Source organism: Pelodiscus sinensis, chromosome 29, assembly GCF_049634645.1.
Source record: "Pelodiscus sinensis isolate JC-2024 chromosome 29, ASM4963464v1, whole genome shotgun sequence".
NCBI classification, from domain to species: Eukaryota; Metazoa; Chordata; order Testudines; family Trionychidae; genus Pelodiscus; species Pelodiscus sinensis.
Window position 1 is genome coordinate 10512583 of NC_134739.1, and position 18315 is coordinate 10530897.

Genomic DNA, 18315 nt, shown 5'->3' on the forward strand with positions numbered 1-18315 from the left:
AATTCTCCCCCTCACTGCTTAGTGACTTGTTGATTTCCCAGTCTAGATTAATCTGGGCTTCCTTCAGTGGTTAGAGGAGAAATCTTCCCATTTGGGACAGAGGGCAACCAGGAGGGTGGGTGGTCTGGGCCCCCCTGCATCCAGAGGCATTCTTCCACAGTTCCTTAATATGTGGCCCTACAGAAAGGGCTGGGAGGTAGGGCAAAGCTAAGCATGTCCAAGGTTTGAGTTTGGCCTTTAGAGTTTTACTTGGCAAAACAAAACTGTGCATTTTATGAGATAATCCATGAAGTGCAATTTGGCTGATTCTTTGCCATTCAGTACCTGGAAATAAGTGTCAGTGAGCAAAAATTGGAATTTCCAGCTGATAGAAAATTCTGATAGGCCAATAGGGTTGCCAGACGGTTGAAACAAAAATACTGAATACACCCCCCCACCCCCGCACACAAAAAAAAAAAAAAAAAAACACACCAGGAAAATAATATGTTGAAGGGAAAACAAAGTTGTTGAGCAAAAAAAAAAAAAAAATTAAAATAAAACAGCATGTCCCCTTTAAGAGTGAGTGCAGGCATAGGAACAGGGGAGTAGTTGAGCATTAAGACCCAGGGGAAGCCTTGGGGAACCAGGTAAGCATGGGGGCTGGGGTCGAGGAACTGGGGGTGCTGGGGGTCGGGGCGGAGGGGAGGGGGGGGAGGCCGGGCACTGAGTGTTTGTAGAGTTGCCAGGTGCCTGGCATTTTCACCTCCTGGCTGGGGAAAAATTCAGAAAATATCAGACATCTCATATGTCCAGTATTCTCTGAATTTTTTTACCGGACAGGAGGCGAAAATACCGGACACCTGGCAACACTATAGGCCAAGGGGGAGTTGTGGAATCTCCATCACTGGAGATATTTAAGAGCTGGTTAAATAGATATCCATCAGGGATGATCTAGAAGGTGCTTGTTCCTGCCGTGAGGGTAGGGGACTGGATTTGATGACGTCTCAAGGTCCTTTTCAGTTTTATTCTATGACATTTCAACATGTGTTTGGGACAAAAAGTGAAAATATTAACTATTTTGTGGAGTGAAAAATTTGGAAGCATTTCCTTTTGAGTCAGATAGACAGATGCAGAGTAATATCTTGGATGGCACAGAGTCTCTTAAGAGGCTCGCTCAAAGGCCTTCTGCCATCATAGCCTGGCCTATAGAGAGCAATCTGGCTGGATTACATCTCCCATGATGCACAGCAGGTATTTGACTACCATTATGCATCACATGGTTCAGTGCATCATGGGAGATGTAGTCCAGCCAAGAAATACAGCCCATAGAAGAGAATGGGGGCCTGAAATAGCTGAACTACAATTCCCCTGAGGCACTACAACATCCTAGGCAGATGCAATTTAATGTTGAACTGATTGGAAACAAAAATTTTTGGTTCATTGCAATAAACCAAAATGTTTCTGGTCAAGTTTTGGATTGGATTTATTTTTAATTTCCTGTAGAAGATTCTAATTTTGTGGAAACTGTGTGTTGGAGGGGGGTCCCACCAAAAAATCATTTTCATGAAAATTCCTGACTAATTTTAGAATTTTCATTGAATGAATTGTAATGCTGATTTCTTCTTTTCCTGCAGTCCTGACTGGAATTAATAATCAGCAATTCTAACGTGATATATCTGTCAGTTCCTGAATCCTCTCTCTCATGTGGTTTTCTTGAAAAAAAAATATTAATTTGGATTTTCACGTAGCGCATTCTCTCTTCTCCTAACTGGCAGTGACTTCATCGGGTCAGAGTCAGGCGTGAAAAGTTTCTTATAACTTTGCATAATCTGAATTTCAGACGTCATCTTAGCACCTGTAATCATCAGTACTTTGAATTGCACCCCGAACTGGATAAGAAGTGTAAGCTGTATAGGCTCCTCCACTTGAGCAGAAGGTTCTGAGGAGCCTCCAGCCTGGAGATAAGCATCAGGTTTCTGTGGATTGAAGCATATTGGGGGAGGGCAGGCATAGCTCAGTGGTTTGCACATTGGCCTGCTAAACCTCAAGTTGTGAGTTCAATCCTTGTGGAGGGGATTTGGGGTAAAAATTTGTCAGGGATGGTACTTGGTCCTGCTGTGAAGGCAGGAGAGTGGACTCAATGACCATTCAAGGTCTCTTCCAGTTCTAGGAGATAGGCAATCTCCATTAACTCAAGAAGGGCCTGAGTTCCTGGGCAGGTCCCACTATTTGAAAAATGATAAGAAGCATTTTGAGCTAGTACAGTCATCCAGTAGCCTAGGAGCAGCAATGGACCATGCCACTAAGGACAGAAACAGATCTATTACCTCGATAAAGGGAACACTCATAATCTACCCTTTCCACCTTGAGACTTCCGTCAGTCCAAAGAACTAGTGTCAAGGGCAACAGAGGAATAGATATGGCACTGGATAACCACACTCTTCCTTATCAGTTTTCCCTACAGAACATCCATCTACAGACACCACTGGCAGAGGGACTACTGAAATCAGTCACAGCCAGACACTATCATCACCACTGGTGGGTATGTCTGTTCTGCAGAGTTTTTTCAGAAAAACGGCTGTTTTTTCCAAAAAAACTTCTCATGCGTCCACACTGCAATCATGTTATTTTGAAAAAAATCAAAAGAACGGAGGGGTTTTTCCAACATTGGTAATCCTCTTTCTACGAGGAAGAAGCCTTTTTCCAAAAGAGCTCTTTCGGAAAAAGGCATGTGTGGACAGGGAAGAGGAGTTCTTTCGAAAGAAGAGGAAAAAGGAAAAAGGAAAAAGCACAGGTGCCCTGGTGGCCACTCTGTCCAAAGTAATTACAGTTTAAATGCGAGAGAGCGTCCATACAGATCACTTTTTTGATGTGCTTTGGCAGTGTGGACGGTCTCTTTCGGAAGAAGTTTTTTTGGAAGACCTTCTTTCGAAAGAAGCCTACAGTCTAGACATAGCCTGGGACATGAACCTTCCCAGAAAGGTTCTGAAAACTTCCACTCAGAGTGCAGCGGTGGTCAAAAAGGCAAATAGGATGCTAGGAATTATTAGCAAAATGCCCGACAATGTAGCACTTTAAAGACTAACAAGATGGTTTATTAGATGATGAGCTTTCGTGGGCCAGACCCACTTCCTCAGATCAAATAGTGGAAGAAAGTAGTCACAACCATATATACAAAAGGCACTCTCCCTACCTTTAATATCAGCAATTCACAGACACTTACCTTCCTTCCTCCCCCTTCCCACCCCCCCGCATCCCCCTTCTGTTCTGCAATGTGCTTTGTCCTTTTCATATTTGTTCATTTTTTTTTAATTGTATCCTTTGGTATATATGGTTGTGACTACTTTCTTCCACTATTTGATCTGAGGAAGTGGGTCTGGCCCACGAAAGCTCATCATCTAATAAACCATCTTGTTAGTCTTTAAAGTGCTACATTGTCCTGCATTTTGCTTCAACTACCCCAGACTAACACGGCTACATTTCTATCAGGAATTATTAGGAAAGGGATAGAAAATAAGACACAGAATATCTTACTGCCCCTGTATAAAACTATGGTACGCCCACATCTTTAATACTGTGTACAGATGTGGTCTCCTCACCTCAAAAAAGATATTTTGGCTTTGGAAAGGGTTCAGAAAAGGGCAACTAAAATGAGTAGGGGTTTGGAACGGGTCCCATATGAGGAGAGGCTAAAGAGACTGGGACTTTTCAGTTTGGAAAAGAGGAGACTGAGGGGGGATATGATAGAGGTCTATAAAATCATGAGTGGTGTGGAGAGGGCTGATAAAGAAAAGTTATTTATTAGTTCCCATAATAGAAGAACTAGAGGACACCAAATGAAATTAATGGGTAGCAGGTTTAAAACTAATAAAAGGAAGTTCTTCTTCACACAGCGTGTTGTCAACCTGTGGAACTCCTTGCCAGAGGAGGCTGTGAAGGCTAGGACTATAATAGAGTTTAAAGAGAAGCTGGATAAATTCATGGAGGTTAGGTCCATAAAAGGCTATTAGCCAGGGGATAAAATGGTGTCCTTGGCCTCTGTTTGTCAGAGGCTGGAGAGGGATGGCAGGAGACAAATCGCTTGATCACTGTCTTCGGTCCACCCTCTCTGGGGCACCTGGTGCTGGCCACTGTCGGTAGACAGGATACTGGGCTAGATGGACCTTTGGTCTGACCCAGTACAGCCGTTCTTATGTTCTTATGTTAACCTCTTCCTCACTGCTTTATCTGTAAACTATGGTAAGCTGAACAGGACAGTCCTGGAGAAGGGGTACCGAGGGACCAGTGTACCCATGCTCACAGATAAAAGACAGCAATAAAAGCCCAGTAGGGTTTTCTGAGCTAGTGGTCACCAACAAAATCTCATTTGGGGGGGAGAAAAAAACCTCATGAACATGGCTGTTAAGCAACAGGGGCGGTAAAATTTTGAAACTTGAAGACAAAGAGCACATTGTACATTGTTATTTTTAAAATTTCTCTCCACGCTTTGCAGAAAGTTATTTACATAGATTCACTCGTCTCTGACAACCTACAATTTAGCCTGTAGAAGCAGCAGCTTTGAAGGCAACCCATGATGAGCATACAGGAAGCTGCAGAAGAAACTGCAAACATCTGGCTGACAGTTCCACTCTCATTGGTTTTGACCGCAGCTAGCATCCCTCTGTCTTGATCCTCGGCATTAAGCACAGGTTAAGTCCTAAATATCTGGTCACAGTGCTGGGGATGAGAAGAATGTGACTATTCTGCCACCTCTACTTGCTCCTATGTACAGTAAAAGTGTGTAAGTCAAAACCTTTGTACCTACCATTTCTAAGTATTTTACCTAACCCTACAATGTGGTTTCCTCTTCAGACCTCGTTCCAGGAAAAGGTACCCAAAAAAAGTGTGTGTGTGTAAGGAGGGGGAGGGGAAGGATATTTCTCTCGTAGGTAGCATACCTGCTTCTACATGTTGAGTAGTCAAAAGAAAAAGTATCAGACTCAGTTGCTAAATGGATCTATTACAGAGTCCTAAGACTTCAGCTCATCTGAGGAAGTGGGTTTTGCCCACAAAAGCTCATTATACTATATATTTTTGTTAGTCTCTAAGGTGCCACGGGACCACTCGTTTGTAAAGTTACGGACTAACATGGCTACCCCTCTGAGACTAGAAAAATATGGGAGAGAAAGAGCAAGTGACTCACAATATAGAGGTGTGTGCTAAGAAAGCCACATGTGAATTTTGTATCTTGTCCCAAGTGAGGACTGTAAACCTCACTGAGGTTTACACACTTTACTATCTTTTGACTTTTGTGTGTTCTGCACGTGTCTTGTGCCATATCTTATAAAAAAAAAAGCTGCTTTACAAAGTTTGCACAGAAATGATTGTGAATAATATTTTTTCTTCTCCCTCACTTACCATTAGTGGAAAACTTGCAGGATAAAACTTTTGAATTTGCCAGCATAACGGTTCCAGACATTGGACTCAGTTCATCTTTGGTGTAAGTATATTAAAGTCCATGGGGGTCGCACCCTCGTTGTAATTGGCCCTTTCTGTGTGAGAGAGAACTAGCCTGGGATTGACAGCCTGTGTTACCTGTGGATGAGCACTTGGGCAACCTCCCAGGAGAGATTCAATGCCACCCAGCTGATTAGCCAAGTGTCCAGAGCCAGCATCGTGTGTTTTTAGTAGTGGTGCACCTTGGTGTGCATAAAAAAAATTATTCCACACATGAGTGGGGGGGCAGAAATAGAGGGAACACTGATGATCGCTGTTGGAAGCCAAGTCTCTTCAAGGAGCAAGTGATGCAATCCAGCATGGGCAACTGAATGCAAAGTTCTCACTTGCTTCACCTTTGCAATGTGCCTGATAGTTAACTTGAAGAGACTCTTTCCTCATGCTCACTAGTAGGGGTTGGAAGTTCTGCAGAGACAGCATGTTCAGGGGCTACCTTGCGTCTCTCCTGTATACTGATACGTCTTGGAGGAAATGGCCATAAAGGAAGAATCTGGCCAAAGGAGGCATGCCCCATCCTTCACCATCCAAAACTCCTGCAGCAACACTGTCCCACAAGGAAGTGTTGAGGAAACTGATCTTTGGCCTTCTTGGAAAGGAATGAGGAATCTGCGATTTCTCTGAAATACCTGTACTGATGCAGAAGTGAGGATGGAGCAGGGGAATTGCATACACCCGGAGCCTTTCAAGACAGATTGTGTGTGGCGAGATATTTATCAGGTGACGGTGCAAACCACAGAGAACTAATGAAAGGAGGAGGAGGAAACGCCTTTCCTAGCTTGGAAGCTGTTGAGCATTTAGAGACAAGGAGCAGAACGTACAGCGGTGACGAAGTAACCAAAGAGCAACAAGCCCTCCCCGCTTAGAGACAGCCCCCTCCTTGCGCACTAGCGCAAGGGCAGACTTTTATTTCTGGGGAAACCTCAGCTCCCGGCAACAGACTTCCTCCCGGTGCACTTCACCGTGTGCTGTGCTCCCCTGAAAGGCACAGCTCGGTGGGGCAGGTAGGAGGAGCATAAGCTAAATCACAGCAGCGCCAAGTGTGTCATGTGCTCCTGTAGTGGGGAAGGTATAAAAGTCAGAGTTCCTTAAATGCGACCCTTGTCAAGAAATGCTTCCCTCTGACACGGCACTGGAGTCTATGGTGCTTTCACTCACCCTGAGACTGTAACACCAGCAGAAGTCAGACCATGGACAGTGGTAAGTGCTTCTCCTCCATCCTTTGGCTAGAGATACCCAGGTACTCGTTTTCATCTGCCCTCTTCGGGATGCTGCTTGTGTCATTCCAAGTGATGCTGAGAGGGCTGGGCATTCCCTGGAAATATTTCTTTATAAATGTCTATTTCAAATATTGGTTTTAAATGGTTTTAATTTTCCTCCCATCTCTCTAGCCCGATTGTAAAAACTACTTAATTTTCCTCTTTTTAAATGAGAATGGATTCTTTCTCCCGAGTGTGGCGTGGACACACTCCCGTGATTAGAGCAGGGGACTCGGCGTGCGGAGGTTTGGAGTCTGTTCCTGGCTCTCCCACGGACTCCCTTGTGCAGCCTAGAGTGAGTCACCTCCTCTCTCTGTGCCTTGATTTCCTTATGGCTGAAGTGGGGATCATTTTTAAATGGTTCCCTCTCTCAGAGGGGCTCTGTTGGTGAAGGTCTACAAAGCCATTTTAGGTCCTTGGATCCACGCGAAGAGCTGTTCTTTTGGAGTCACTTGGTGTGGGAATGAATCTAGTTGGAGCTGTATTTCCAGGAATGGTTTCATTGTTATGCAGCAAAATGAGAAGCAGCAGGCATTGGCACTGTCTGCTGAGGGGGATATGGCATCAGCGTTGCTCCCAGAGAGAGCTTACAGCTTGTTTCTGTCCACATTTAAGACTCTCATTCTAGCCTGGGACTGCCTTGCAAGAACCTGTTTCAGATTTGCCTTCAGTGGTTTCATGGCATCCACAGGGTTAACACATAGGAAATTAGAGCAGTGGGATCAGAGATGTAGCAGATATTTTTATCCTTCAAACTCCCGGCTCTGCTCAAGTAATTTCCTTCCTCCTGATGCTTGCTCTTGAATGTTCTTCTTTCGGCTTTCTTTATTACTCAAAACACTTGCAAAGAAAAGCACTCTGGGGTGAGTGAGTGAGTGAGTGAATGAAGGAAGAGGGCAAAGAGAGGTGGGGGAGGAGGAGAGAAGACAACAGAGAAGGTGGAATGGTGACAGAAGAAAGCAGACAGTTGAAGCGCTTTGCAGATGAATTAAGCAAAGTGGGCTTGAAAATACCCCTGTTTTTCTGGGAATGAATAGATGGGGTCAGTGCTATAAGTAGGGGAGAGTGTGGTAAAGATTCAGGGCAAGATCTGCTCTGAGATACTGGACAGAGAAACCAGAGTACAGAAGAATGAAGTCTCCCAGCATCTGCAGATGGTTGGAATTTGCTTTGAGGAGGTTGGTCCTGCTTCTTGTCTTCATGCCATGTTTTCAAGTCAAACTCTGGAATGAATAGGGAGTTAAAAGGCTTCCCTAGGCCTTTTGGCACCTGCCAGTACAGCAGCCTGGGGGACGTTATTGTGACATGCCTCCCGGTAGCGTTTAAAAACCCCATCTGAGTTCCCTTGTGCCCATAGAGAACAATTTCAACGGAATCTTTGAATTCCATTATGCTCCGGAAAATCCCACCCATAATAGGCAAGATGAGAAAAGGTAGGTGCCAGGGAGTGTTTTCCCCTTTTAGGAGACGGCAAAACAGCTGCCAGAAAATAATGAGGCTTTCCCAAGGTCACGCAGGGAGACGGTGATGGCGCTTGGGAACAAACACAGGTTTCCTATACAAGTTGAACCTCTCTAATCCAGCACTCCTTGGTCCAGCAACATCCGTAGGCCGGCATGATTTCAGTTAGCTGGATGTCCATTTATCGAGAGTGGGGGAAAAGTTTCCTGTGGTCCCAGAAAGTTTGTTTACAGACACCAGTCCTGGCTCGCAATGTTCAGTGCTGTTATTTAGCTCTAGTTTACTCCTAAATGTCTTCCAAGAGCCCAGTAAGCAGTGGAAGTGTTGGTCATGCCACTAGACAATATTGACCTGCCATGGTTGGGCAAATTCTCTGGTCAAGTCCTGAGGATTCTGGACTAGAAAGGTTCAGTCTGTATCTCCGTCCAGTCTCAAGTATAAGACCATGCTTCCTCTCTAAGGAGTTTTTGAAAGTGCAGTAGCACATGCCTTACATGAGCACCAACTGCAAATAATAAAGGGCAAACATAAGGCAAGGCTCTGGGGCAGCTATTATCTAACACGCGTGGTTTGAGCTGAGCCAGTGCAGGTCCAAGACAGAGACTCCTGACATGGCAGGGAAAGGAGGAAAGCTATTAACTGAAAGAATTTCTTAGATAAATATGGGGCGATGACAGGGAGGACCGTGCCCTGTGGTACCCTAACGCCTACTGCACACTAGATTCTGCATTAGGAACGCCAGCCTGCAAAGCTTACTCACGTTAAAAATCCCTGCTCCGTTGCATAAAGATAGCAGGCTCTGGCTCAAGGGACCTAAGGCCTGATTTGGCAAGGCACGTCAACACGTGCTTAACTGTCCACATAGCACAATTAGGGCACTGGCACTACACTGGGTGTAAGTGCCTATCCAGCCTGGGGCTTAGCGATTCTTACTGATACAGCACTTAGGGCAGAAAACACAAGTTACTTTTTTTAAGAATGGGTTTTCTGCTCATCTGTTTATCTCAGTAGCTCTTGTGTGGTTCACTGTTTCCATGAGAGGGTGGGGAAAGAGGGTTCATTTTTGGTTTCTGTCACAAGGGGTGGCGAGTGCATGAGATGAAAGGCACAGTTATATCTCCTTAGTCCTTTTCGCTACTGAAATGAGGGCGCTAGGCCTTCATGGCAAGAGATGAGTGACAGAATGAGAGAGAGCGAGATAAGGGAACAACAGGCACTGACGCTCCCACACGAAATACCAGTATGCTAATTAACTGATGAGCCATTCGTTCTCAGAAACAAACTGGCTGTTTTCCTGAAAGTCACAACGTTTGAAAAGTGTGAGGGGGGCCTCAGAAGCAGCTTCTACCTTACAGCATCCTATATGAGACACAGGTCAAATCTACACCATAGACGTCTATCGGTAAAAATGCATGGCTCAGGGGTGTAAAAAAACCACCCCCACGAGATGGCGTGCCAACTTGGTCCTAGGTGCTACCAACCTGGCCCGATGTAGATGGTGCTGTTTTGACAGGAGAACTTCTCCCATTAACATAGCTGCTGCCTCTCAGGGAGGCAGAATAACTGGTCCTGTCTCAGCGGTGCTATGTCATTGTCACTGAAGTACCACGGTGGCACAGCTACACTGCTGGAATGTGGCACATGAAGGCAAGCCCACAAATGCACATTGCATTAGGCCAGGGGTGGGAGTCAGGGGCCACTGACCCGAAAATCTCCTTTACCTGCTCCCAAAGGAGAAGAAAACAAAAACAAATCAACAAACAAAAACCCACCTCACTCACCTGATCTGCTCCCAAGTGAGAAGCAAAAAAACAAACAACAAAACAAAACAACCCCCAAAAACCCCTCACTCAGGGCATGAGGGCTTGGCCCGTTCCAGCCGGCCAGTGCTCCAGCCCCATGGAGGAGAGGCACCGAGGTTCAAGGCTTCCAGCCTGCAACACAGAGGCTTGTTGTGGGCTGAATCAAATTAAGCAGGGAACTGCAGCTGGCTCCCCACCCTTGCATTAGCCCACTGGTGTGCCCTACACCACAAATGAATCATAGAATACCAGGACTGGAAGGGACCTCGAGAGGTCATCGAGTCCAGTCCCCTGCCCTCATGGCAGGACCCAGTACTGTCTAGACCATCCCTGATAGACGTTTATCTAACCTACTCTTAAATATCTCCAGAGATGGGGATTCCACAACCTCCCTGGGCAATTTATTCCAGTGTTTGACCACCCTGACAGTTAGGAACTTTTTCCTAACGTCCAACCTAAACCTCCCTTGCTGCAGTTTAAGCCCATTGCTTCTTGTTCTAGCCTCAGAGGCCAAGATGAACAAGTTTTCTCCCTCCTCCTTATGACACCCTTTTAGATACCTGAAAACAGCTATCATGTCCCCCTTCAATATTCTCTATTCTAAACTAAACAAACCCAATTCCTTCTGTCTTCCCTCATAGGTCATGTTCTCTAGACCTTTCATCATTCTTGTTGCTCTTCTCTGGACCCTCTCCAATTTCTCTACATCTTTCTTGAAATGTGGTACCCAGAACTGGACATAATACTCCAAATGAGGCCTATCTAGTGCAGAGTAGAGCAGAAGAATGATTTCTCGTGTCTTGCTCACAACACACCTGTTAATGCATCCCAGAATCATGTTTGCTTTTTTTGCAACAGCATCACACTGTTGACTCATATTTAGCTTGTGGTCCACTATAATTCCTAGATCCCTTTCTGCCATACTCCTTCCCAGACAGTCGCTTCCCATTCTGTATGTGTGAAACTGATTGTTCCTTCCTAAGTGGAGCACTTTGCATTTGTCTTTATTAAACTTCATCCTGTTTACCTCAGACCATTTCTCCAATTTGTCCAGATCATTTTGAATTATGACCCTATCCTCCAAAGCACTCGCAATCCCTCCCAGCTTGGTATCATCTGCAAACTTAATAAGCATACTTTCAATGCCAATATATAAATCGTTGATGAAGATATTGAACAGAGCCGGTCCCAAAACAGACCCCTGTGGAACCCCACTTGTTATACCTTTCCAACAGGATTGAGAACCATTAATAACTACTCTCTGAGAACAGTTATCCAGCCATTTATGCACCCATCTTATAGTAGCCCCATCTAAGTTGTATTTGCCTAGTTTATTGATAAGAATATCATGCGAGACCACATCAAATAGTTGTGCTTAAAAGAAGCACCTAGGATCTTTTTCAGGGGAATAAGGCAACACGCCACATTTATTGAACATACATAGATCAATCAATACTTATCATATGCATATGATACATTACACTCATGCACTCACACACACACACACACACACACAAGCACACTCCATCTTGTTGTTACCAAAAGCTGCTCCCCCTAACTGCACTGGCCAGATTAGTTAGATGGGGGAGGGGTGAAACTGGGCTTCTGCCAATCCGGATTGATGCTCCCATGTTGACAAGACGAAAACCAGGGGTCCCTCTGCAAGATGCTTCCTATTTATCCCTCTCATGCAGCCAATTAGTCATCACCTTGCCTTTCTTAATGCTGCTTCAAAGAGAGTTCTTCCAAGGGCAGGCATTTGCTGCTTGACTCCCAAGTGTCTGTATGTCCAGTCTTCTTAATGAGCTCACTTTACAGGTATTGTCTTGGATCTGGCTCCCAGACCTTCTCCACCCTTGCAACTGCTGCTGGAGGTGCTCACCTTTTATTCTCCATTCACACCTCATTTAGTTCAACAGGACAATCAAGGAAAGGGGACAGCTCAAAAGACATTTTTTTTCTTACATGGAAAGTTTCTCTTAATACAAAGTTATAGGATAAATGTTACAAATATTCTATAGAACACTTAAAGATATATCGAAAAGGACAAGATCTTAACACAAAGTTATATGAGAGTGATAATATTACAGGGATTTCTCCACAAAATGCCTTACTAAAGTCTAGGTATACCACATCTACCTCTTCTCCTTTATCCACAAGACTCATTATCCTATCAGAGAAAGCTATCAGATTGGTTAGACATGATTTGTTCTTTACAAATCCATGCTGGCTGTTCTCTATCACTTTACCACCTTCCAAGTGTTTTCAGATGATTTCCTTAATTACTTGCTCTATTATCTTCCCCGGCACAGAAGTTAAACTAACTGATTTGTAGTTTCCTGGGTTGTTCTTATTTCCCTTTTTATAAATGGGCACTATATTTGCCCTTTTCCAGTCTTCTGGAATCACTCCTGTCTCCCATGATTTTCCAAAGGTGATAGCTAGGTACGATGAAGGTACGATTGTTAGCATAGTTATGCCTCCTGTGACTGTTTTAATCTAATTAGTGAGGACAATAGCAGCGAAAATGGGGTGCCATGCCCTTCAGCACCCTGGTGCGGAGGTAGGGTCCCCAACGGGCTTGTATTGGGATGGTTAGCCCACACTGAATCCTGTGCTGCTACAACTTCATGGGTCTAGCTAGTCTGGGTAAGACTAACCGCACTGCATTACTGTGCAGTGTAAATGGACCCTTCATCTACATGTGGGTTATGTCCCTGACTTTGAATCTCAGGCTGGGTGTTTCTGGCTAGTGCAAAAGGATTGTTCGCTCTGTGGACTCTCCTCTGCAAGAGAAGGCAGGTTTTCTGCTGAGTTTATTGGGTTTGTTGCTGCTACTGTTCAAAGTCTTTCCCGGTCGTCTGAAAATCCAGTGGTCTCCCTGACTCCTTGTTGCTCCACACCTTGGGCAGCCACCGTCTTAGCCCACCCGGATGTAGGAGTGGTAGATTCATAGAAGGTGAGGGTGGAGCAGACCTTTAGGTTCCTTGTGGTTCATTGCGCAAGAGTCTATGTAGGATGGTTCTCTGGTCCATTCCGCAGGGCTGCCTCCAGTCTAGTTTTAAATGCCCCGTTAATGGGGTTTCTGCTACTTCGCGTGGGAGACTCTTCTACAGCCAAATACTGCTCAAGTTCTGGAGAGATTTTCTTTGATGTTTGGCCTAAAGTTTCCTTTTCCTTATTCCAAGCCTTTACTCCTGCAAAGGCTGTGAAGATGAATACAAATGCCTCTTTTTTACCTCCTGTTCCCGCCCCTTGCTGTGATGCCTTCCCTCGTCTGGTATGAGATATGTCATGGTTGATCCAGAGTATAATGCATACGTTAGTGGCGGGGGGAGGTGGGACGAGATTGCCAGCACTGGTCTCCCCTATGCCCCATGATAGTAATGGATGTTTTGCAGAGACTTAATGGGAGCAGAGGTGGGCCAACGCTGAGCATTTTTAACCTGTCTCCAGAAGGAGCAAAGAGCTCTCAGCTGGTACCCAACTCCCAACTGCGAGGCTGGTAGGATCCACGATGAGTTGCGCTCAGCAGGGAATCACTGCTCCCGTGAGTGTATCCAAGAGGAGCCAGGCTGGTCTAGAAGTCTGTCTGTGTAGGTCTCCTGGACTGAGGTGGTGCATTTGAAAGACCAAGTGGTGGAAGAGCATGTACAGAAAACAGCCAAAGGAGCTGGAGGGCAGCTCTGGGCCTCCCGTCTGAATTAGTTCCCTGCCCTGGATATTGTATTTGTTTTGTTTATTTGTGAGTGGTTGAGAGTTTTTTCATTGCAGGACTTTCTAGGGACTTTCTAATAGTATTTTGAGAGGTGAAACTTTGGGAAAACACCCAGAACCAAGAAAAAAAAAAAGAAAAGACAGACACATGCCCATAAAACTCCAGAGTTCAAGCAGTTGTTTGGCTCATTTCCTCTTTGTATTCCACCCCACTCCTACCAGTCACTTTCGCTCCCCACAAGGCTTTGGAAAGTTTGGCTCCCAGCAGTGGTGTTAGCAAGATAGGTGAGTGGGCTCCTGTGCCCACTACCCTTAGAAAAGGACTCACTCAGGAAGCCAGGTGGGAAGAAGTTGTCTCCTGAGTTGGTCTTTTGGGGCTTGTTGACTGCTCTGGGGGTTTGTTGAAGCAGTTTTTCCTTGATCTTGGAATTCAAGGGATGCTGAAAGCCCCTAAGGAAAGCAAAATGGGCTCTATAAAGGAAAGTGATATAGATGAACTAGCCAAAAATGGTTAGTTGAGACAATTTTAGCAACAGCTCCTCATTATCCTGAGCGAAAACCAGACCACTGAGGTCAAGCGGGGGCAGATCTGGTCAGTAGCTGATGAGAGATGCAGTGTCCTCTACATTTCTCAACCACTACCACAACCTGGTGGTAGGAGGCTGCATGCTGGGGGAGGACAGAGCCATCCTTAACCAAATGCAGAATATGCAGCTGTGTAGGGCACCTGAAAATTTGGGGGCACCGCTGGGTCTTAATGTCCATCCACCTGCCTCTTCCTATCCCTGTTCTGTAGAACTGCTTTCCCCAAAGGGGTCTAGGTAATTTAAAAGTGACAAAGCCTGCCAGAGAGATTAGCAGAACACTGACCCTCTGGAAGAGCCATTCTTTTGGTAATAAAGCCATTTCATATTTTCCAACCCCAGGTCTATGCTGTCCATTTCCACATTTAGGCTATGTCTGCACTGTCTTGACATGCAAAAGTCTCCAAAAGTGAAAAATGGTCAAACCAGTTTATCCGCTTTCCATTTTTCCATTGCTGATATTTCATGGCCACGTTGCTAGCACCCTTTCCACAGACAGAGCAAAGCATTGTGGGGAAGCATCTCACCAGGCAGTGTTGTGGGAAGGCAGAGCTGATCCCTGTGCTTCTTAGGATTAAGCTCTCTGTGCTGAGGAATGTCAAAGCAGCATAGCCGTCTTTCCAGCCCCCACCCCACCCATACAGCAGAATCTGCCCGCCGCTGTGTTCCTAGCAGGGCAGAACTGGAGCATTCCAATGATTTGTTCTTTGCTTGTTCCCCAAATGGAGCCGCTCCCTCAACTTTCAGATACTTCCCAGAACTTTGAAAGGGGAAGGGGATATGCTTGCAGGGCAGCAGAGACCACAAAATGTTGAGCACAGCCATCAGGGCAGGCATTGTGGGATACTGGTTCTCTTGAAAAAACAAACAGTAGAGTCCACACTGGCTCTTAGCTGACAAGAAAGGGAGGGGAAAAGACAAGAGTCTCTCACCAGGGTGGAAGTTTTTGTGATGTTTATTGTGAAAAACACCCAGTTTTGGCAACATTTGCAGTGTAGACGCTCTCAAAACGCAGGTTTTGGTGACACAGCATGCCAGTGTAGACAAAGCCTTATTGTGTTAATTCATGGGACTTCAGTTTAAAATTTGCTTTAAAATATCTCATTAGTGTGTTGCTGAAGATGATAAAATCACATCCCTAAAAAATCATAATTTCCCTGCCTCTGGCTACCTTCGGATGCCAGTTTCATAGTACTGCCTGGGTTCCCATGCATCCTAAGGGCAGCCCTGCAGGAGGGGCTGCATTGGAGGAATTAAAAACAGGAAAAGGCCTCACAAATCACTAAAGATCCCACTGGGCCTCTGGGAAGAGTTGGGGTGTCGCCTCCATGTCCCCTCCAAATCCAAGTAACTGGATTCTGCCTCACTGGTTTCCATCAGCCCTTTCTGGGCACCGTCCATGTTTCCTGCCCTATGCACTGTGGTTCAGTCAGGGGTGACTACTCTCAGTAGTGAGTAGAGCCATTCCAGCTGCCCCCGTTTGATAACTCTTTGAAATCCCTCGAGGGAAAGGCTCTGTATCGCTGTAAGGATCTTCCACCCACTCCATATTCTGGAGGTTCAGGGCAAACACAACCCCGACCTGACCCGCAACAGAATCAGACTTTGCACATGCAAATCTCAGCTCATGGACTTTTGCGGAGGCAGGGCTAGGTGAGACATCCCGGAGCTGTGCAGCAGCATTGGACGGCTTGTTTAAAAGGGAAGATGCCCAGGAATAATTGTCCTAGGTCACAGGACGTCTGGGAGCTGGAATAACAAGGGGGAGGGATGAGCTCAGGTGGGAAGCTGTGGAAGTCCCCGACGTGGGCCAGCAGGACATGCTGCTAATCAGGACTGAAGGACACCTGGGTGAGGAGAGCTCAGGACTGAAACAGCACACGAGAGAGCCGGGGTCCATGGAAATGAAGGGAAGTGCAAGTTTTCAACACGAACCATGGAGTTTAAGGCCAGCGGGGATGACCAGGCCACTAACACCCACACTCCACACCCAAGCACTGAAATTAGACTGACGTGTGACCACTCACACAAGACCCAACTGGTATGTGAGGCAGGCAGAGAGTGAGCAATACCGAGGTTCACTGGGCCACCACAGGGGCCGGGAAAAGATTAAGTGAGGTCTACTCAGATAATCCTGCCCCCCACATGCAGCAGTAGAAGGTGGAACAGCCCTTTTCCCCTCACAAGATCACTGCCAATCTGACCAGAGGGAAATTCCTTCTTGACATCACATATGGGGATGCTGAATATAGGCGCACCAGCCTGGGAGATGGAAAGCACAGATCCACCTTGGAGCCCTGGCCCTCCCTGCCCATGTTGCATCTCCAACCAAGGCCTCAACTTTTGAGAAACTTTGTGGTGAGCTCACACAGGGCTCTGGGAAGAGGAGAATCGTGACTTTCTCACGGGTCTCTAGGGAGACAAAGCCTCCTTTGTGCAACATGAAACAACCTACAACATTCTTGCCGATCTTTGCCCACGGGTGAGCAACGATGCCGTTATGTGTCTACTACAGACTAGGTCCTACAGATGGCAGTGCGGCAACAGACACTTGAAATAATGGATCTACATCTTCCCAGCGCCCAGGAGATACTGCTCAAGAGCTTCCCAGAGCTGAGATGGGCACAAACTGGCACTGCAGAGGCACAGCAGATAAACAACCGTCAGCAGCCCCAGAAAGAACTGCCGGACTGGATCAGAGCATAGGTCCATCTAGCCCAGAATCCCATTTTCCAACAGGGGCCAAGGCCAAGTGCCGCAGAGGGAATGAACAGAACAGGCACTACATGTCGATGTGGCCACCTCATCTCAAAAAAGACGTGTTGGCTTTGGAAAAAGTTCAGCAAAGGGCAACTGAAATGGTTAGTAGTCTGGAACGGGTGCTATATGAGAAGGGATTTAAAAGATTGGGATTTTTCAGCTTAGGAAAGAGGAGACTAAGGGGGGATATGCTAGAGGTCTATACAAATCATGACAGGTATAGAGAAAGTGAATAAGGAAAAGATAGTTACTTGGTCTCATAACACAAGAACTAGGGGTCACCAAATGAAATTAACAGGGAGCAGGTTTAAAACAAACAAAAGGAAGTATTTCTTCATGCAACACACAGTGAACCTGTGGAACTCCTTGCCGGAGGATGTTGTGAAGACCAGGACTTTAACAGGGTTCAAAAAAGAGCTAGATAAATTCATGGAGGTTAGGTCCATTAATGACTATTAGCCAGGATGGGTAGGAATGGTGTCCCTAGCCTCTGTTTGTCAGAGGCTGGGAATGGGAGACAGAGGAGGGATCACTTGATGATTCCCTGTTCTGTTCACTCCCTCTGGGGCATCGGGCATTGACCACTGTCTGCAGACAGGGCACGGGGCTGGGTGGAGTTTAGGTCTGACTCAGTATGGTTCTTATGTTGTAATTATCAAGTGATACATCCCCTGACTCCATTCCCAGGTTCTGGCAAACAGAGACAGAGGACTCCATTCCTGCATCCTGGACCTATCCTCTATCAATTTAGCTTGTTCTTTTTTGAACCTTGTTATGGTCTCAGCTAAACACTGAGGAGGATGGTAACATCAATGGGAATGAATGAGTAATTCAAAGTCAGTAATGAGTGGGTTTAAAGGTACAAAGGCAGCATGATCTATGGGAAGAAACAAAGGGCTGTGAACCGATGGGTCATTAGCAGCTCTACCAGTATCTTGACAAGTGACCTTGGGCAAATCTCTTGACTTCAAGTCTCAATTTCCCCATTGGTAAAATAGCATCTGTCTCTCAGGGTATGTCCACACTGCAGGGTTTTTTGGAAAAACAGCCGTTTTTCTGGGAAAACAATACTTACGTCCACACTGCTATTGCGTTCTTTCAACAGAAGGTCGAAAGAATGGAGGGGTTTTTCTGACAGCGGTAAACCTCATTCTATGAGGAAGAAGCCTTTTTCCGAAAAAAGGTGTGTTTGGACACAGAAGAGAGTGTTTTTTCGAAAGGAGAGGCCTCCAGGGAAAAGCACAGGTGCCCTGGTGGCCC

General features: G+C 45.9%; 1 protein-coding gene across 4 annotated transcripts in view; it reads left to right on the forward strand.

Annotated features, from left to right (window-relative positions):
• Positions 1-4602: 4602 nt before the first annotated feature.
• Positions 4603-18315, forward strand: part of CCR7 (C-C motif chemokine receptor 7) — a 31084-nt gene continuing 17371 nt past the window's right edge. The window contains exons 1-2 of one of the 4 annotated variants that reach the window (XM_075911227.1): positions 4603-4759; positions 5383-5458. Coding sequence is in view for 1 of the 4 variants with exons in the window: in XM_075911226.1 (XP_075767341.1) it covers positions 6663-6672 (10 nt within the window). In the remaining 3 variants the exon portion in view is untranslated. Of the gene's footprint in view, positions 4760-5382; positions 5459-5490; positions 6673-10606; positions 17157-18315 lie in introns of those variants that run through there. The other 3 variants (XM_075911228.1, XM_075911226.1, XM_075911229.1) reach the window with 3 other exon arrangements.